The sequence below is a fragment of the Castanea sativa genome, chromosome 11, assembly GCF_040712315.1.
Source record: "Castanea sativa cultivar Marrone di Chiusa Pesio chromosome 11, ASM4071231v1".
NCBI lineage: Eukaryota > Viridiplantae > Streptophyta > Magnoliopsida > Fagales > Fagaceae > Castanea > Castanea sativa.
The window spans coordinates 14,337,229-14,359,570 of record NC_134023.1 but is presented as its reverse complement, the minus strand read 5'-3'; the positions used below and the strand labels follow the sequence as shown (position 1 = coordinate 14,359,570).

General features: G+C 34.6%; 1 protein-coding gene and 1 pseudogene across 1 annotated transcript; both read left to right on the top strand.

Moving 5' to 3' along the window:
* Nucleotides 1–212: 212 nt before the first annotated feature.
* LOC142614973 (disease resistance protein RPV1-like) lies at nt 213–11,265 on the top strand (annotated as a pseudogene).
* An 8,922-nt stretch (nt 11,266–20,187) lies between these two features.
* On the top strand, nt 20,188–20,973 carry LOC142616119 (protein FAR1-RELATED SEQUENCE 5-like). The gene has a single exon (XM_075789004.1). The coding sequence runs from the start codon at nt 20,188–20,190 to the stop codon at nt 20,971–20,973; it is 786 nt and encodes a 261-aa protein (XP_075645119.1).
* The last annotated feature ends 1,369 nt before the right edge of the window (nt 20,974–22,342 follow it).

Genomic DNA, 22,342 nt, shown 5'->3' with positions numbered 1-22,342 from the left:
AAGAGGGTTTCGAGCATCGCAATCACTACTACTGTAATTTCAATTCCCAAATCTGTAAGTCGCACATATTCATCCCTTTTATTTCTTTGCTTTAATTTTTTCCTTGAAATGTAAAATCCATACCAAATTGATGGAGTATGGATCTTCAACATGAATATTGTCTCTTCATTTAAAATGGTTTAACATTTTCTAGTATATTTTTGACTATTTCCATGAGCAGTCAGGGTGCCTCAATGTCATCACCATCTCCTCTTTCAACACCTCAATGGAAATACGAGGTGTTTCTTAGTTTTAGAGGCGTGGACACTCGCAGAGGTTTTACTGATCATCTATATGCTGCTTTACAACGGAAGGGCATTTTGACATTTAGGGATGATGAAGAACTCAAGAGAGGGAAATCTATTTCACCAGAGCTCTTGAAAGCAATAGAAGAATCAAGGTTTGCTATCGTTATTTTCTCAAGAAACTATGCATTTTCTACATGGTGCTTAGATGAACTCGCAAAGATCGTGAGATGCATGAGGGAGACAGGACTGACGGTTTGGCCGGTTTTTTATGATGTGGATCCATCTAACGTACGAAAACAGACGGGAACTTTTGGAGAGGCCTTTAGTGAACATGAAAACTGTTGCACAGAGAACATAAAGAAAGTGGAAATATGGAGAGATGCTTTGAGAGAAGTGACCAATTTATCTGATTGGCATCTACAAGATCGGTAATTTTCATAACAAATATATAAATAGATAGATAGATAGAACGTAACATTATATGCATGGATTGAAATATTACTTACTAGTTAAGATTTTGTTGTATTATTAGAAATAGTTTGTGACCCTTGCTTTACGACTTAGGAAACACTCCTTTGCAATAATTAAAAAGGAACTACTTGATTTGAGGATATAACTTTCTATGAATTATAAATTTATTAAGATTGTCTATTATTTTCATTATTGTTTTTTGGGGGAAAATTACAATTTATGCTTTGTGGTTTGGCTATTTCACAATTTAGTTCACAAAATTTTAATTTTGGTGGAAGGCACTTACTATTGCACTAAGGCTCGACCACTTGTTGATAGAATATATACATTCTAATGACTAAAAAAATTAATTCTACGATGAAGAGGCAATCAATTAGTAAGTCATGTGATGCTTTAATTTTATGGACAAGCATTCAACAATTGTTCTTGTCTATAACTAAGGGAGGTATAACTTTGTACTAGATGTCGTTTTGGTTTAGCCAAGTGAATGAAATATTGGTTGATATCTGTATGCTTTTTTGGGATTGCCGCTATTTATATATTTCCATCCATCCATCCATATATATGTGTGTGTGTGTGTGTGTGTGTGTGTGTGTGTGTGTGTAATATGCTTGTATTTATTTTATATATGTGTGCATTTATTTATATTTATGTTTATCAACATATAATTTAAAATCCAAATATTTTATAAGCTAAAATATTGGCCTGAATTCATTAACTCAATGTATTATCTAAAATAATATATATTTTTTCTTTTAATTTTAAATTTTTTTATCGTATAGGCCAAAATATAAATATCAGCTAAACACCCTAAAAATCTCCGATTTAACCAGTATAGGCCAGTATAGAATGGAATTTTATTTAGTACATTTTTTAGAAGTACTATACTGATTTAATGGCCGATACCAGTATAGTATTGGCTTCCTTGTTTATAATACTTATAAAAACTGAATGTGATGCTTCAAAAACCCAAAATTACCTTCTGCCAAATTTCAAATTGGATTAAGTTTACGTTGGGCATATAAGTGCTTTTTAAAAGGATTTAGTTTTGGCCCAATCATTGTTTTGGGTTAAATAAAATCCTTATAGCTCATTTTGTCCATTTTATTCACAAATCAATTTTTTACATAATTTTATTCAGTAAAAAAAAGTTTACATAATTTTGAAGAAGTGGAACTTGTAGTAGTTTATAATGATATTAGTGGCTAAATAGAAATTCAAAGAACACCTCTGAAGGGGGGAAAAATCATAATTTGGGCCGTTGGGCTTTGACTCAAAAGGTAAAAACTTCCTTTGTGTTGGCACTAAGGCTTAACTTTTATTATTTGTACTCAAGCAACCTAAAAATTTGATGGATATATTTGAACTAAGTATAATGAAAACTATAGCTCTGAATTTGTCCGTTTGAAATAAGTAACTAATATAATATGCAATTCTTATATGAGCAGTTCTACTTCTATCCATGTTGCTTGAGCTATTCACATGTGTTTGAGAAAGGAGTATTCTTGCCTAATATTTTTCTTCCTCCCCTATGGTTTTATAATTGTGTTTGGACAATCATGTAATTATTTTCTATCTTGTTCACAAGCATGAGTCAGAATTTATCCTAAACATTGTGAAAAGGATGATTTTATAATTGGTTTTGACCAACATGTAAATATTTTCTATTTTCTTTGTAGGCATGAATCAGAATTTATCCAACACATTGTGGAAGAGATGATAGAGAAATTGAGTTCAAAGTCCTCAAGCATTACCAAAAACTTCATAGGAGTAGAATCTATGGTGGCAAAATTGATCCCTTCATATTTAGGTTTTACGAATAATGTTTGCATGATAGGAATTTATGGTATGGGGGGAATAGGAAAGACAACTCTTGCTAGAGTTGTTTATGATGAGTTTCATAGTCGTTTTGAAGGTTCTAGCTTTATTGCTAATGTTAGGGAAGATTCAAAAAAACATGGTTTGCATCAATTACAACAACAGCTTCTTGCAGATATTTTGGAGGACAAAAATATCGATATAAGGAATGTTTATGAAGGAGTTGACATGATTAAGAAAAGGATATGTCATAGAAAAGTTCTACTTGTTATAGATGATGTCAACCAATTGGATCAATTAGAAAAACTGGCAGGAGAGCAGGACTGGTTTGGATTGGGGAGTTGGATCATTATAACAACTAGAGATGAACATGTGTTGGTCCAACATGGAGTTCTTAAAAGATATAGGCCTGAATTGTTAAATAATGATGATGCTTCAAAACTTTTTTGTTTGAAAGCCTTCAAAATGGAGCAACCCAAAGAAGGTTATATGCAACTCTCCCATAAAGTTGTAGAATATGCTAATGGCCTTCCATTAGCTCTTGTTACTTTGGGCTCCTTTTTGGTTGGAAGAACAACGGATGAATGGAAAAGTGCATTTGATAGTTTTAAAAAACTAAAGGAGAAATATTTGATATACTTAAAATAAGTTACGATGGACTAGAGGAAATGTGGAAGGATATCTTTTTAGATATTGCATGTTTCTTTAGATGGTGGAAAAAAGATGAAGTAATACAGATATTAGAGAGTTGTGGTTTTGATGCAAGAATTGGTATAAGTGTTCTTTTGGAAAAATCTCTTCTAACCATAGATGACAGTGAACGTTTGGGGATGCATGATCTACTAACAGAAATGGGTGAAAAAATTATTCGTCTAGAATCAGGTGGAAAGCTTGGAAAGCGGAGTAGATTGTGGCTTATTGAGGACTTACTTTGTGTATTGGAGAATGATATGGTAAGAACAATGACAATGCTATAATTTTATTTCAGAAAATAAGATTAAGTAGGTATAGTGACATAATTTTGTTTAATAAATTAGTTCTTTTAAAAAAAAATTCCAGTAGGTAAGTGATTATCTAAGTATTTAAGTAGCAAAATAAAGAATTAAACATTCATTTACCATGATAAAATATTGTCAATGAAGATTTCTTATATTTTGAAAAAAAAATATCTTTGTAATTGTTTATAAAATTGAATTCATATTTCTTGATGTAATCAACCAATCTTTCATTTCTTGATTACTACCTAGAACAAAAAGCTATCTTAACATTTTTTTTATATATAAAACCGCAGGCTTTATTTCATTATTTTTTTTCATCGCTTTTAAAGTAATGTTGTAATCTCTTAATTTTTCTTCTTTTGGTCTTGAATTTCTAAAAGGTAAAAGTGCACCTTTCTAGTTTTAATGTACGAGTTTTAAAGAGATTAATAAGGGAAAAAAAAATTTAAAATAAGATTTTGTACTACAATCTATTAGTTACTAATGGGACTCTTATCATCCGTTTGAGTTAGTTTTTTGAAAGATTTTAGTTGTGTTTTTGGAAACGCGTTTTTAAAAAAATGAAATTAAGTGTGTAGTAAAATATGTGAAAAGTATTTTTTGATATGAAAAATTGCATCGTAAAAATGCAATTTTCATGAGCTGAGATTTGAAAACACACATTTTCTCTTATTATTAAAATGTAATTTTCCTAAAAATGCCAAATACCAATCCTCTTGCATTTTCATTTAATTATCTCTTTTTTACACAAAATAGCAATGCCAAATGGTAATATGTAGTACATTTTACTTTTTTCTATTTATTAAATTTAAAGTTGGGCACTTCTAGTGGAGAAGAGGGTAATGCAAGAATTAAATAACTTTTAGAAAGGTTACATATATGGAAAACTCAGATGTTTTTATTTCCTTTACGGATTAAACTCAATATAAAACTTGTGTCATTTTGACAACACTACTACAAAGCCGGTCTAAAGCTGTGTTTTTCTTGTGATCTATTGCGGAGTTTTCCACAAACGCTGCTACAAAAAATGACCTGTTCTGGCGTTGATACCAAGACTTGATACTTCTTTGCGTGTCCATGATCTCTAACGTTTAAATCCCCAAAGCAGAAAAATATAAAAAAGAAAAAAAAATTGAAATGCATAACAATAGTGCTTGTGTATATTTGCACAAGTATTGTAGCAAAAATACATTTTTTCACAATGTAAGCATAAGTTGATGTGGGTCATTTTTTGGGGTTGTTTAGGCAAAATTTGGCCTTTATGCTATTTTGCATTAGTTGATGTGAATGTCCTTTACTTTTGAAATTTTTAGGCATCTGAAGCAATTCAAGCCATAGCCATATATGAGGAAGTGGATTTCAAATTTGAAGAATTTCCTGCATTTTTTTCGAAGATGTCTAATCTTAGATTGCTGATTATTGATGATTGGCACATCCCGAATGCTCTCAATTTTGCTCCTAATAACCTGAAATATCTTTCATGGAACTCCAGTTCTTTAAAATGTTTGCCATCTAGTTTCCAACCAAAGGAGCTTGTTCAACTTGACTTGTGTTACAGCAATTTTGAATATCTTTGGGAAGGAGTAAAGGTAATTTTGTTCTTTTACTTGATTTTCTATTATTTATTATTTCTATTTTCTCTAAGTGTAGCTACAATACACTCCTGGTGTATTTGAGCTTCCTCTTTTCATTCATATAGTTGTTTTAATTTAAAAGAATTCTTTGCTTATTAAATTAAATAGTATTTTTAATGGAAGCTTTGTTTTTTGTAACAGCGTTTTGGAAAGTTAAAGTTCATTGATCTTAGATTTTCCATAAACCTTATTAGGACACCTGACTTTTCAGGGGTTCCAAGACTTGTGGAACTAAAGCTTTGTCATTGCACTAATTTGGTTGAGATCCACCCATCTATTGGACAACTTAGCAGGCTTAAGTATTTAGATCTGAGAAGCTGTAAATCTCTTACCAATCTGCCGAGCATGTCTGCTGAAATGCAGTCTCTTATGGTTATTCGTCTATCTGGTTGCTCTAAAATCAGTTCCCTTCCAAAATTTACTGGAATTATGAAAAGCCTATCAGAACTCTATATGGATGGGACTGCTATTGAGAGACTAGCACCCTCATCGATCAAGTATTTGACTGCTCTTACTTTATTTGATCTAAGTAATTGTGGAACTCTCGATTTTCTTCCATGCAGCATGGATAGTTTGAGGTCTCTTGAAAAACTCATTATTTCTGGATGCTTTAATCTAGAACTGTTGCCAAGGCTTCCATCAACTCTAAGATATATAAATGCTAAACGGTGTTATTCTCTAAAGCCGTCACCAGCACTAGTCAAACTGAGTAGCTTATTACAACCTTTCTCCCAGCCGTTTCCATGGAATAAGCGTGGAGTTGGAGTCGAACTTACAATATTATTCCGTTACCTACAGGTAATCTCTACTATCTCTCTTGAATTATTAAATTACAATTAACTACAACCGTAGTTGTGTTTTGCGTACAGGGACTCCTTTGTCGAAAAACTGTTAATGAAACTTCTACCAAAAGGAAAGAGGATGAGGGTGAATCTATAACTGAATTTCACATAATTATTGACGGATTTGACATTCCGTCTTGGTTAACTTATCGAAGTGTGGGGAATTCAATAAGCATAGAGCTGCCTTTAAATTGGTGTAATTGTAAATGGATGGGATTTGCCATCTGTGCATCAGTATCAGATACAAAATGGAAAGGAATTGGCGTTAGAGCTTGTGTGATAGCCCTTGGTAATACGCCTCAGAATAACTATGTCTCTAAACTTTTGTTTAGGACGACGTATTGTGGGGACAGCATTTGGCTACTGTATTTGTCTCGTGATAATTGGTTTGCTACTGTTGGGAATGGTGAATGCAGTCAGATTAAGGTAATATTTGAGACCGATGACTTTGCCCTTCATGTGTGGGAATGTGGGGTCAGTTTGGTATACGAGCAAGATGTAGACGAGTTCAGCCGAATAAATGCACAATGTTTGATTGAGAACTGAGAAGTTGAGAAGGGATTAACCTCTTAATTCACTGGTAATGGCCAACTCAAACATCCTTCATGTTAATGCCCAATCCTATTTTCTTTCTAACTATACATCTAGTTTCGTCACTGTCAAGTAACTCCCTGAAATTTTTCTTCTTCTTTTTTTGTTTCACCATGTGCAAGCAATCCCAATCACCCGACACTTTTTGAGTTCCTGAAAATTAACCTTAGATTCCACCATGAGTTTGTTGCCAGTTGTCTAAGCCTTTACACCATCATCACTTACAAGAAGCATAATAATTAGTAAAACATTAGGCAAGCAGTTTAGAATATGATCTAGATAGGAAATACATTCTCAAGCTTAACCCATTACATTTCTCAAAGGATTTTGCTAATGTAGATCTTTCAATCCTATTTTGGCATCCTATATTTAACTATTAGAGTATTATGCTATTTTGCATATTCATTTTGCGCTGGAAAAAGAAATACTACTTTTCCTGATAAATTTTTGACACATGAAAACTAGAGACGGTATAGTATTTCGTTCCCCACCATATATATTCTTCATAATCATTGGTATCATGCCTTCTAAAACAGGTAAGAAACAACTCCAATTTCAGTCATCAGTAAGGAGTTGTGTAGTTATTATTATTATTATTATTATAGTACCATACTAACTCAAGTTTTCACATATATGCAGTGGGTGATGATGATGATGATTGTCATGATTGCAGAAGATGGCGCTCATGTTCTGTTTGTACTTTGACTATTCTTTTTTCATAGGATGAATTTCAATAGAGGCTTTGGCAATTAGATATGTACATGCATTTCAATCAGCATGACTATGTTATATTGAATTTGTATTTGGTTCGGTTATAATTATTTAAAAGCTTGTTCAAGTGGTATATCTATGCATCTTGTTTCAAAATGAAACTAGAGTTTAAAATCTTTTTTTTTTAAGGGGATCTAGGCCTTGACAGATAATGAGTTATGTGGCTTTAGTAATAACATTTCTCATTGGATGGAACACAAGCAATACTTTAAGGTAATTTTGAATGTGTTTGGATTCAGCTTAATTATGGCTGCGTTTATATAGACTTGCGTTTTTTTTTTTTTTCCTGCTGCTGGGGGACAAAGTGCGCAGTGCACGTGTGCATACTATGCGCGCATTGTTCATATATTTTTTAACAATTTTTTATTAAAAATGGGTCTCGCAGTACTATTTACACATTTAAAAATTATTTTGTTACAGTATTTTCAGTTTTCAGTTTTCAACAATAAGTTCTATCCATACGGACCCCTTGTCACATTTTACTCATCTATGTGGATTTGAGTTAATGTCTATGAGACAGTGAGCTTTGAATTTTTGAAGCAGAACTTTAAAGGTTATAATTTTCTATCAATCTAGCTATATTATCAAATGGGAATTAATTTTAATATTCAAGAGGACCTGTTGGTAGATATGCTCTAGGAAGCATGAGCGTGGACACTTCATTTGGGCTACTGTGTTCGTGTTTGACATGTATTGGGCCCCGGACACCTCTAGGACACACAGATACCTATGGGACATTGTTGTAGGTGTGTCCCAGCCCCCTTTTTTTTAAAATTTATTTTTATTCTTTAAATATATATATATATATTTTTTTTTTTTTGAGAAACAAGAACATGAATTTAGCTAACTTATCAGCAACACAGTTGCCTTTACGTTTCACATGAGAAAAAGAAAAGGACCTGAAACTATCTACAAGTTGGAGAGAATCTACAATCAGGTGACCAAAGGGCGTCATACAAACTTCATCTGAGTTGAGAGATTTGATAATAGCTTCAGAATCCCCTTCAAATACGACTTCCTGCAAGCCAATCTCGTGAGCCAAGGAAATAGCTCTCCAGCGCGCTAAGGCTTCGACATCCTCAACAGATGGGGGCAAGGCTATTCTTTCAGAAAGAGCGCCAATAACGTGGCCTTCATGGTCCCTAATCACCACTCCAAGGCCAGCCGCAGCTAGATCTTGAAAGATAGCACTGTCAAAGTTGGCTTTGAAGCGTGGACTGGGAGGGGGGGAGACCAGTGAGCTAAAGAAGGGGGCTGCTGTATTAGTGGTGGCCAGTCTTGGGCCCTTTGGAATTCCTGAAGCCGCTCATTGGCTTCGGCAAGAATCTTGGAGTATGGCAGTGATGGTGAGTCAAGTCGGGTAGAATTTCTTTTATACCAAATGCTCCAGGAAATAAAAGCAAAGCGCTCTGCTAATTGCAGAACCTGGGCATTGAGAATTCCCATGAATAGATCCTGAAAATTAACAAAGTGATCCGACAACTGTGGTCTGCAGAATTCCTCCTCCCACCAGATTTCTTTGTTGACGTAGCATTCCCAAAGGGCGTGTATGGTATTTTCATCTTGGTCACGGCAGCATTCGCAAGTTGCATTGGTAGTAATCTTCCTACGGAAAAGATTTCCTTTAGTTGGAAGTGAGTCAGAGCAAGCCCACCATAAGAAATGTTTAATCTTATTCGGGATATTGAGCTTCAAAATGCTTGTCTAGAATCCATTACTAAGAGAGGTGTTTGAAGGCCCTGGTTGATCCATTGCAGCTGACTTAGCCAGAAGCCGATGTGCAAACTGATCCAAATACATAAGATAAGATATTCCCCTCAGATAATAGATTTAGTGTCTGCACCAAAGTCACTGATACTGAGTGATAACCTCAAATGAAATTTCTTAACGCCCCTGCTACCATGAGCAGGGTAATCAGGACTATCGCTCTGAATAGTCAAGACGTATACAGTGCACCAAGTGTGGCCTTTCACATATATGGGTATGCACCAATAGGAGCAAGGCTAAGGCAAGATGGTGTCAGGTTACTCTCTCTCTCTCTCTCTCCCCACCCATCCATTTCTGCACTTCATTTTTGTAGCCATGAGTTGTGAGACTTGTTTTGGCATCAGGATTGCTGTCAGTATCATCAAGCCAAGGATGGAGATGGATGGGTTGAATACAGAGGCTCGCTGGTATATGAATGTCCTCAAAAGGTAATTCATATATACATGCTGTGAGTATGTATATTGAAGTATATGTATGTTAAGTTCACCATATCATCACTACCTTTATAATTAAACCTAACACTACCATGCTAAACTATGAGGGAATTTGTAATGTGTGCCTTAAACTATAAAATTCTGGTATCATCCTAACATGAGATTAATTTTTCATTTTCCAAATGCTCAAAATACAAGCTCACTTGTTCTGGTATTTTTTTCTTCTTTTAAATTTCATGTTCACCATACTGTCATGTATAAAAAATTGTATTCACCTTATCATGATGCATGTTTGCTTTGTTTGATTGAATCATTATCAATGTCTTTCCTGATTACAGTGATGTGATTAGCATGCAGTATTCATTTAGAAATTTTTTTTATTGTCTTTTAGGTGGAAATACCACGTGCTTTTGTCTGTGCTGAGAGCAAAATCTTTGATGTATCAGAATGGGCTATCTGTCAGGTCAGTGGTTTGCATCTTTGTGCATATAATTCCTATAACCATTTGTTGTTTTGAGTTTTAGAATTTTATTTAAGGATATTGCTGAAGTTAGTTTAATCAGATCTGCTAAGAATAGAGAAAAAGAGGATAATTTTTTGACTCATTTAGGTGGGTATCCACTGAGGGCAGCATCAAATTTATTGGCGGCATATGTATTATTCTAAGTTTTTAGGCTGCATTTATGTGTACATTTTTATATCCATTGTGTTTTCTAAAAGATTATAAGAGAATGCAAAAAGCCAAAATTGGCCTTTTACAAATTGTTTATGCATGTGTTACTTAGGACCCCCCTTTTTGAAAGTAGCGAAACTTGCCGAAATATGGATATTGTCTCCTAGACTGTAACACTTTGCTGGACTATCATTCACATATGAATGCTGTATACTGGCTTGTAGTTTTCCTTTCAAGAAAAAACCAGGGATTTCTAACCCTTTGGGCAACTCATGAAATTTTTTCTAGTGTTATGGTGTTTGTGTTGCTTCATTTTGGGCATAAAAATTGCTGGGAAAATGATCAACGTTTCTTTACATGATCAATTCCATCTTTAGTATTTTAAATCTTGAATTGTTCTGTGCAGGGAATGGCTTGTAGGCCCAACACTCATCGGCCCAGCTTCCATGTAAGGCCTGGAGAAAACTCAACGATCCAAGTCATGCAGATTCCCATGGGATTTGGATGCTGAAATGCTGGGTGAAAGTTTTGTTTGCCCATCACAAAGGGGATTGCCCTGATCAAGGGTAAAAAGTGATGGAGTTTGTACATGCGAATCCTAGTAATTCCATTACTTTTGGTGGGCTTGGAAGGCTTATAATGGGTGACATTGCTTTTCACAATTGCAAAGAATGTAGATTGATTAGAAACTTTTTTCTATCCTTCTGATTCTGAAAAATAACCAAGTTTTTAGAGCTGTAAGTTGATTGAATTGGTTTGCACAATGCTATGTGCCAGAGGAACCTGGTGTTTTCAGGTCGTTAACCCATGAGATTGAAATCTTTTAGGAAAGGGGTGGAAAGGGAAGAGATTCTATTATTGCCAAAAGAAAATGTAACCACCATCCAAGAAGTGTAAATTTTTTTAAATTTAGTAGTAACGTTAAGAACATTGTAAACCGCAATTAAGTTGTGAAAAATGTGTTATCTGCATTCTGTAATGATCCATGTTTCTGCCTTACTAATCATATGTTAGATAACAATTATGTGTAATTAAAGAAAATATTACTGATAAAATATTAGTAAATATATATATATATATATATATATATATATATATATATATTACGGATAATTCTAGCGTACCCACCCTTTTTTTTTGGGTATGGTACCCACTAGTAGTTAACTTGCTATACCAGGTTACCAAAATATCACATTTGATGGTACCATTCTCATATTGTGTAGTATTAATATCACATATAACTGTACTTTTGTCACATTCTGTAGTTCCCTTATTTTTTCTTACATTTGATAGTACCATCCTCACATTGTGCAGTACCAACATCACATGTGACTGTACTTTTGTCACATTCGATGGTTCCCTTTTTTTTTTTCCTCACATTTGATAGTACCATCCTCACATTGCGCAGTACCATCATCACATGTGATTATACTTTTGTCACATTCGATGGTTTCTTTATTTTTTCTCACATTTGATGGTACCATCCTTACATTGTGTAGTACCAATATCACATGTGACTGTATTTTTGTCACATTCGATGGTTCCTTTATTTTTTTCTCACATTTGATGGTACTATCTTCACATTGCGCAGTACCAACATCACAAGTGATTGTACTTTTGTCACATTCGATGGTTCCCTTATTTTTTTTTCTCACATTTTATAGTACCATCCTCACATTGCGCAGTACCAATATTACATGTGACTGTTTTTTTGTTACATTTGGTGGTTCCCTTATTTTTTTTCACATTTTATGGTACCATCCTCACATTGTGTAGTATCAACATCATATTTGATTGTACTTTTGTTACATTCGATGGTTCCCTTATTTTTTTTTCTCACATTTTATAGTAACATCCTTACATTGTGCAGTACTAACATCACATGTGACTGTACTTTTGTCACATTCGATGGTTCCGTTATTTTTTTGTCACATTTTATGGTATCATCCTCACATTGCGCAGTACCTATATCACATGTGACTGCACTTTTGTCACATTCGGTGGTTCCCTTTTTTTTTCTCACATTTTATGGTACCATCCTCACATTGCGCAGTACCAACATTACCTGTCACTTTTTTTTGTTATATTTGATGGTTTCCTTACTTTTTTTTATCACATTTTATAGTACCAGCCTCACATTTTGTAATACCAACATCACATGTGACTGTACTAACATCACATGTGACTGTACTTTTATCACGTTCAGTGGTTCCCTTGTTTTTTTTTCTCACATTTTATGGTACCAGCCTCACATTGCATAATACCAACATCACATGTGACTGTACTTTTATCACATTCATAATTCTCTTTTTTTTTTCCTCACATTTGAAGGTACTATCCTCACATTATGCAACACCAATATCACATGTCAGTGCACTTTTATGGAATTCCCTATTGAGTAGTACCACCGTTCTGCACTTTCGTATAAGAAAAATTGGATTCATAATCTTAGCCTTTGATTTAATCTAACAGTTGTAACTAGCTGCCACGTCATCGATCCGTGTCTCACCTAGTGTTGGGCTACCTTTCTTCACCTTTCCCTTTTCTATTGTCTTTAGATTCACCAAATCCAAATTTCAAAACTTTTCTCTCTTCCAACAAGCTTAATCTCCATAACCATGGCTACAACTGGAATCCTCCGAGGCCCACCGACCACCACCGGCGGTGCTTGCCGGTCTAACCTTCTCCTCTCTTAAGGTCCCTCTCTTTTCTCGTTCTCTCAAGTCCAGTCGTGGCCAAGCTTTTGCTTGCCCCAACACCACCATCTCTGGCAGTGCTTCTCAACGACGTCACCAACGCTGGTGGCCGTCGGGTACCTTCTCTTTCTCCTTAATTTATTTTTTTTTCTATGTGGGTTTTTTTTTCCTCTTGTTTGCTCACTAATTTTGGGGTGAGAGGGATGAGATTTTGTTTAATGAATAACATTTTGTTTCAGTTTTGATTAGCTTGATGAATGGGTTTTCTTGTTTGGATTTCTGGAATTAGTAATAACTGTTATTATTGGCATTTTTAAAGCTGGTTTTTGGGTGGGCATTGAAGATGTTTGTTGAAATGCCTCATAGAGTATTAGTTCATCTCTCTGTATTCTGCCCTTTTTTTTTGGATTTTTATGCCAAAACTGTGATGCTATGTGTATGGAAATTGGATTTTTTTTTTATTAGCTTGATTAATGGGTTTTCTTGTTGAGTGTAAAGCTTGATGGTTTTGCTTGAGTTTGAAAATTAGGGCTTTGCAATATGACCGAATCTGTTGTGATTGAATGAAAATGGGTTTTCTTGTAATTGTTGTGTGTATGGGTCTATTGGCTTTGGCATTTTGGAAATGTTGATACTAAATCTATGATTTTTTCTTCTGATCTTGATTTCTTTGCCTAAGAGTATCCATTTCTTATTCCTTAGTTTCTTTCACTGAAATAGAACTATGATTCTTAACTTGATAAAAATCTCTCAATTTGAAGTTTGTTACAGTGGATCAGTTTTTTCTCATTCCCTATGTTATTACTGTGGTTTGAGTTGTGAAATGCACTGAAGATGATTGAGAAAATATATGTTAGAAATTTGAAGTGATGTTAATCTAATTTATTTGTATGTTGTGTAGTCTTGAGGGAGATTCATCATAGTGATGTTAATGCCACTGAACCAGGTCTTCTCTAAAGCTATCAGAATCTTGCAAGACTTCCTTGAGGCTCACAATGATGCACCAATCCTAGTCTGGAATCCAGTCCAGCCTAAATGGTTTGCCCCAGCACGGCCACGATACAAAGCCAACTTCGACAGAGCTCTATTCAAAAGCACTAACTCAGCTAGTTTGGGCGTGATAATTCGAGACACCAATGCCGCGGTCATAAGCGGCCTGTCAGTGCGAGTCCCACTCCCCCAGTCCGTGGCAATGGTTGAAGCTCTAGCTTGTAGGTGAGCTGTACAATTTGCTATTGAAATTGGGCTACACAAAGTGATTTTTGAAGGTGATGCAGCAGCAATCATCAATGCTATTTCTAATGGATCGGCCAACCAATCCTTGTATGGTCGGTCATATAGTCGATGACATTCTAGCCTAAGCTTCTCTTTTATATTTCTCTGATTTTTGTTTTGTTCCTTGGTCATGTAATAAAGTAGCAAATGCCTTGGCCAAATGTGCTAAAGTAGGGTGTGATTTACAAGTTTGTTTGGAGGATTGTCCTAAGGACTTTGCCCCTCTGGTTTTGGGTGATGTTTCTTAATGTTTTTTTCCTTGTTTCAATAAAGCCCAGCCTGTATCTGGGGTCTGGTTTCTGGAAAAAAAAAATTCTTATGTAATGGAAAAAAAAAATTTGAAGTTTCGAATTGACTTGTCTCGGCCATGGCATCATTATTTTTGCCTTCCATTGTTGCCATTGTATAATTGAATTGCTGAGCAAGTTGTTTCTTCATGTAGTGGCTGTTTTTTTTTTTTTTTTTTTGTTGATGAATAAATGTAATGTAAACAAATTTTTTTTGCAAATACCATATTGTGATGGAGTTCTATTATTAGCTTTTTAGGTCATAATGCATTCCAATTTTTTTATCTAGTCTAAATAGTGTCATTCTTGCTGGGAAGACCTATAGTTCTTTGTGTTTGAATATGCTTGGAACAAATTATTACAAATTGAGAATGACTTAAAAACACAAATTATATAAATTATATACAGCCTTATTCCTGCTCTTCATCAAAAAGCCAATCTATATGTTGGAATTTCTTGGAAATACTATTGGTAATCTTATTCTGTCAGATTGCAACAACTTAATGCTCAATATGTTCTCTTAAAAACAAGAATTACACAACAATTTATTTAAGGATGCTTAGCATATTTTAAAATCAATGGATCCAAGATGGAAGTAAGCTAGGGAAAAAAAAGAAGCTTGATCCAAAAAATAAACTAAATTGTCTTTGAGGTTGGGGAAAGTTTTTAGTCACTATCAATGCATATACTTGTTATGTCATAGTTTCCATTGGAGACAATTTTACCTATTTGTTTATTGTTTGGAGAGACTAACAGGCTTATATCTCTATTCTTCTAGTTATTTGAGCAAGTGTTTCTAAGTTAGTGCTGGATTTTGTTTTTGAATAAAAGAATTAGATTGCGAAAGCTGTGGAAGAGGAACTCGAAAAGGAATTTCTCTGTTTGCTACTCTGGTTTAGTATTAGTCAAGTTACAGGGTTAATCTATTTCTTTTTAATATCTTTGAATTTTACATGCATAGGCCAAGTCAGCTTATGGATTTGAGATTGTTGAAATGGTTATTGTGGACACCGAACCTGATGAACATGTGAAGAGGACTATGAGTGAGATAAATGCCGGTTAGTGTTCATTTTGAATTGAACATTGTTTCTCCTCACACACAGACCAGGTGCTGTGAACGACATTGCTTCACGGATTAGAGATGGCCTCCTTCAAGCAAATACCACCTAGAATTAGTGACTTTGTCCCAACATATATGTTGCATGAGTGGCTTCTCTAACGGTGTATGAAATGATTGGTGCTAGTATGTAAGAGTTGTGTCTTTTATTCTTCTTTCATACTTTCAAAAAAAATTACTTAGAGTGAAGATAGGAGCTAGGGATTGTCTTGCGAGTTGCAACTAAGTGGTGTGGCGCGTATACATGGTGTTGAAGCCATAGTATTGGCAATATTCTTTTATAGGATGGGATGGTACTAATTTGGGTAATTTTGTGGAACCCTCTGGTATTATATGTTATTTTGTAACTGTTGTGTGCTATAAATCCTTTCAGAGGATCAATAATATACTTCTAAAGGAATTTCTGCTATGATATGTTGAATAACATATATATATATATATATATATATATATATATATATTGCAAGATGAGCTTCATATTTTAGTAGAAAAAAGCTTTCACGTGCCCAAGTGAATCATTTAAAATCTTAAGACAATCATAGTTATAGTAATCTCCTAATTTGTGTATGACTTAGAAATTTGTCTTCAAATTCAAATTATAACATATCAAAACACTAAAATTGTGTAATTCACTCAAAAACTAAAATGTTAATATCAGGTAAGAAGGGAAAAAAGAACATAAATAACCCTAAAACTTAAATTAATTAAAAATAAATAAATAAATAAAAACTTTTTACCAAAAAAAAACCCAAAATATGACTAAAATAACCACGAAAACTAAGAAATGACCAAAAACACCCTTAAAATAAATAAAATTGACCAAATAACCTTGAAACTTAAAAAATGACCGAAATTACCATAAAATCTAAATAAATTACTAAAATAACCACGAAACTAAAATATGACCAAACTACCCTTAGAAAAGAAAATGACCATAATACCCTTAGAAAAGAAAATGACTAGAATGGTCCCTATACATAGAGAATATCTAAAAATACCCTTAGAAACTTAACAAAGACCGAGATACCCTTAGTTAGGGGTGTGCATGGGTCGGGTTAAGAAGTTTTTTCAACCCAACCCACCATGGTGGGTTAAAAAAAATCCAACCTAAACCCATCATAAGGGTTCAACTCAACTTAACCCAACCCAAGTGGATCAGGTTGGGTTGGTTGGACCCATGGATTGGACAAATTTTCTTTTCATTATTATTAAATTGAGCATTAGAACAACACCACTACAATTAAAAGCAAATTTATAACCAAATAATCATGAGCATAACGCCGAACAAACATAAACTATATAAGAAAAACTTAGGGTTTGGGTTTTGTATGTGCAAGTTAAATTTGAGCTTATATAAAGGAATAAAATAAGTTATCTAACAATACATTTACATGAAAAAGCTTGTAAGTGACAAAAATGCTAACTTTGACATGACACATGTTAGAGAAGATGAAAGTGATAGCAAGAACGTAAGAAGGAAATAAGATGTATGTGGAAAACCCTAGGAAAAGGGATGAAAAACCATGGTTTGAGCAAGAATTGAATGTTATTGCTCTGTTCAAATTTGTATTATGTGGGGAAAATAGGTTGCTTTTGTACAATAAGGGTGTTCTTCCTTAAAGAGAGACCTTGTTTTTTAACTTTCCGTAGCTGTGATATGGAAAGCTGACTAAAGGATGGAGATTGCGCCAACGTGGCACTAAGACTTGTGGGTAGGTGATTTTGCTGCTGCTTGGGAAACAAGTCTTGGACATTGAGAGGGATATCAGGAGTACTGTGAATATTACACATGTCTTTAAAATAGTCCAACATGCATTTAACCAATAAGGAGTGTCCCCATAGTTGCTGACCTTAGAAAGTCACTATCTCCTTTTTTGTGTGTACTTAAGTACTATGTCAGATGCATATCTTACTTCCTTTCCAAAGTAGTCATGCCTTTGGCACGGACCAAGAATAGGATCTTTCAGCCAATGCTTCCTCTTCCTTTGTTCACAGACATTCCAAGTGTAGGGTCCAGATCCAACCACATATGCATTCTCCCATGCCTTAGTGGTGTAATGTACAGGGTTTGTTTAGGAAAAGGGGCAGAAAAAATAAATATCAAAATTATATAATATATCTTTTTAAATTTAAAAATATATTAAATATAGGTGAGTCTGGTTGGGTTAGGCAGGTTTGTAAATCTCATAACCCAAACCTAACCTGACTCACTGTTAAAAAAAAAAAATCATGACCCAACCCAACCCACCATCTCCTAAAAATTGACCTAACCCTGTGGGTTGGGTCAGGTCTGTTTGGTTTTAGTGGGTTCGCTACACACCCCTACCCTTAATACCTACAAAATGACCAAAATGACCTCGAAAACATTAGAAAGGACCGAAATTCACTCAAAACCTAAAAAATGACCAAAACTCCTTCAATTCCCTATAACATTTAAAAAAAATAAAATACCATTACAACCTCTAAAAATGATCAAAATACCAGTAGAACATAAAAAATGACTATAATGCCCCTGAAATCTAAGAATGACTCTCTCCCTCATTTCTTGTAAATTCACCTCCTCTGACCAACAATTCTTTCCTTTCCCTCTTTTCAGTTTTCACCTCTCTCTCTCTCTCTCTCTCTCTCTCTCTCTCTCTCTCTCTCTCTATGAATTGTTTTTCTTCACATTTTACGGAGCTCTAAGAATCCCACAAGCCCACGTAGCTCTAAAGTTTTGTCTGCTCCGCAATTTTCTCAGTTCGATAGCAGCATATCTTCTTCCCTTCGATGTCGACGATAAAAGATACAGTTTCCTCTATCTCTCTCTGCATCTCTCTTTGTTCGCGAAATCTGCCGTTTATCGCCTCTAAATTTCGGTACATCCCTTTTTAACATTCCTTTTTCCATCTGGTTTTATTTTTTATTATATATATTTAAAATTTCTGTTTGGTCCCTTTATTGCTTGATTGTTTTTAATTTTTGGCTCCCTTTTGGGTTCGCAGGTTTGCTAGGAACACAACCCAGCAGGTTTTACTTCTTCTATTACTCCTTTTGGTCACTAGCAGGTGAGAAAACTATGATGATTGTATATACTTGAACCATGAGAATTCTACGATTATCTATGTTGCAGTGTTGGTTGATGTTTTTATTGATCCCTGTTCATTATGTTGATTTCTATTTCTCACATCTAAATGACTTCAAATTTTTTGATAATTAATCATTAACTTAAGAAGTTGGATCTTTTTAAATCCTTGTGTCAATTTTTTCATCCATGATTTCTGAGTGATAAAGGTCCAAATTACTAGTTTGTGCTCTCTATAGTGTAAGTGAATTGCTTGAAGTTATTCCAAAAGTATACATTATTAGTTACTTATTAACATGTAATGTTTGTTAATAATTGTTGGCGTTACTTGTAACATTATGTTAGCTTTATTGTGTTACCCTTTTTTTATTTTTTATTCATAAGTGTATATCTATTTTTAGGAATAATATATTGGTCCACAATCCACATGGATCATAATACAGAGAACAGTAGGAAGGTTGTGTTCATTGATTTGAATGATGATGCTGGCGAGGATGTTAATAATATTATAGATAATGACTGTATCATGGGACAACAAGGCAGTGGTGATGCTACACAAAATGTGCAAAAACACTGGATCACTATTCTTGAGAAAGGAATAGATCACTTGACAGATGCAGAAATAACTGGTTTGAGATTTAGTTCCATAGATGATGGCGAACAATTTTATAACACATATGCGAAGTTGGTTGGGTTTAGCATTCGCAAAGATGAGATAAAGCGTAACAAAAATAACATTGTTACCTCTAGGAGATGGGTTTGTGCAAAAGAAGGATTTCGAACAGCAAGAAAGGAGGATAACTTAAATTGCAAGTGAGAGGCAAGGCCAATAACTAGAACTGGTTGCAAGGCAGCTTTTCGTATTAGGTTTGATAGAAGGTCAAATGAATGGGTGGTAGGAGAGTTTAAAAAGGAGCATAATCACGACTTAGTTGCTCAATTAGAGACTCAATTTCTCCATTCACACAGGCATATTAAGGATTCTGACAAGGCTTACATTATAGCACTGCATAATGTTGGGATCAAATCAAATCAAATCATGGATAATTTGATCCAACAAGCTGGAGGGTATAAGAATGTAGGGTTCATTCCAAAAGACCTCTACAACCATGTAGTAGCAGATCGAAATTCTAACATGCGTGATGGTGATGCTGAATGTGCTTTGGCATATTTACAAGCCAAGGCAGATATGGACTCGTCATTTTTTTACCGGTACACTGTTGACAAAGAAAGCCGTTTGGCCAATCTGTTTTGGACAGATTCTCAAAGTCGGTTAGATTATGAATGTTTTGGAGATGTACTGGCATTTGATACAACATACAAGGCGAATGTATACAAAAAGCCTCTTGTTATATTGGTAGGAGTCAACCACCACCGATAGACCACAGTTTTTGGTTGTGCAGTGTTGGTTGATGAGAACATTGAAACATATATTTGGGTGTTGCAAAATCTGCTTGTAGCAATGAACAATAAGACTCCTATTTCGGTTGTGACTAATGGGGACAAAGCAATGAGTGCGGCTATCAAAAGTGTTTTTCTAGAGTCTCGACATCGTTTATGTGTGTGGCATCTTGATAGGAATGCTTTTGCAAATCTACCCAATATTGAAGCATATGAAAGTTTTATCACGTGTATGGTACGGTATGTTACACCAGATGAATTTGAAGACATGTGGAAGAAAATGGTCAACAAACACAATTTAAATAACCATGAATGGTTGCATGAAATGTATGCTAAAAAAAAGAAATGGGCAAAAGCTTACATGAGAGGTCATTTCTTTTCCAGATGCAGGAGTACACAACGTTGTGAAGCCATGAATGAATTCTTCAATAGATACGTGAATAGAAAGACTAGGCTTTATCAGTTGTTCCAACAAGTTGATAGAGCACTTACATGTATTAGACACAATGAGATGGGGGTAGATTTTAGTTCAAATTATACTAAACCTATTCTGATTAGTAAGTTAGTTAAAATTGAGAAGCAAGCTGCTAATATATTGACAAGGGAGATGTTCAGTAGGGTTCAGGAAGAAATAATGAATGAACAAACATTCATTGTGCTTGATAGCACAGAGAGTGAAGGTTATCGTACCTATACTTTAACTCAATATGAATGTCCTGACTCAAAATGGGAGGTTGTGTATTATCCAAAAGATCAACATATGAAGTGCTCATGTTTGCTATTTGAATCATATGGATATCCTTATGCGCACTTATTTGCTATTATGAAGGCTGAACATTTGAAATAGATTCCACCATCATGTATAATGAAGAGATGGCTGAAAACTGCAAAGTTTGACCTATCTGACAAACATGAATCCCAAATTTCTCCGAATGTCATAAGTATGGCACGGTTTAGTGCATTGTCTTTTAGTTGTAGTTAGATGTGTTTCTTTGGCTCAAGAACAAAAGAAGGCTTTGAAGAATTGAAGGATGAAATAGCAAGGTTGAAATGCCGCATGGAAGAACTTTACAATTCAAATATAAATGCAAATGGAGAAGGGATACATAGTAGAGTTGGAATCAAAAGAAATGTTCATGACCCAGCTATTGTAAAGACTAAAGGTGACCATGGTAGCACAAGTAATAGCAGTGCGAAAGTTAGGCAATGCAGTAACTGTAGAGATGTTGGACACACAAGGCGCACATGTCCATCTATCCATATTCACTAAGGTGAACATGTTGACAGTGACAACTCACATGAATTCATGGTACAACCTGCATCAGATGCACCAGTTGGCTCACCTAATTTACAAATAGATTATGTTGGAGACATTTAATCATAAAGCGTAGATTTCAACATTCCTAATGCTATGCTGAGTACACCCCAACATTGTGAGGCAATTCTTTCATCGTTGTATTTCAATATCAACATTGCTCCTTTGAAAATTTATAAAATTTTTAGTTAATATGTGTTTCTTTCTTTGCAGGGAAGGTGCCTCAAGCATGTTAATGGTTGCGGCTAATAGATATCACATTCTTTGTCTTAGTTAGGTGCTAAGTCAAGTGCATATTTGTTTGCAGTTTGAGTGTGGGTGGGTGGGGGTTAGGGTAGCCTTTGTTGCTTAGTAAGGATGTTGTGTTATTAATTGAAGTTTCAGGAGATACTATCAATATATGAGATTTTCCCTCAATGTTGAGATAAGTTTTATATTTCGATTAATGAAGTTTGCACCGTAAATCTTGTTGAATTTTCCATTATAACATTTACAATTTAAATGCTGCAAGTAATTTTAAATTTGCAGAATCTAATGATAAATAGTACCATTGATACACCTTTAAAGCTTCAAATGGCACTTAGTAGCTGAGCTGTTCCTATATCAGAACCTCACCAAGGACACTCCATTTCAGGATTGCGAGCTTAGGTTGTAAATTTGATACTAAATTTCGTTAACAAATCCTGAAAACTTGTTATCTGATAAATCAATTTTCTTTACAGGTTTAGGCAGTGGGGCTTTGAAAAAGAATGGGGAAATTCTGCACAAAGAGTGTTGGAGACAATGAGATATTCAGACATACTTCAAGCACCTGATCTAATGCATATGAACTAGTCTGGTTGAAAAGGTGTTACATAGCATGACTTAGGATAGAAATGACAAGTTAATTGCTTGGTAGATT

Coding starts and splice junctions, on each gene's coding strand:
- LOC142616119 (XM_075789004.1), top strand. CDS start 20,188: ATGAACAATAAGACTCCTATTTCGGTTGTGACTAATGGGGACAAAGCA.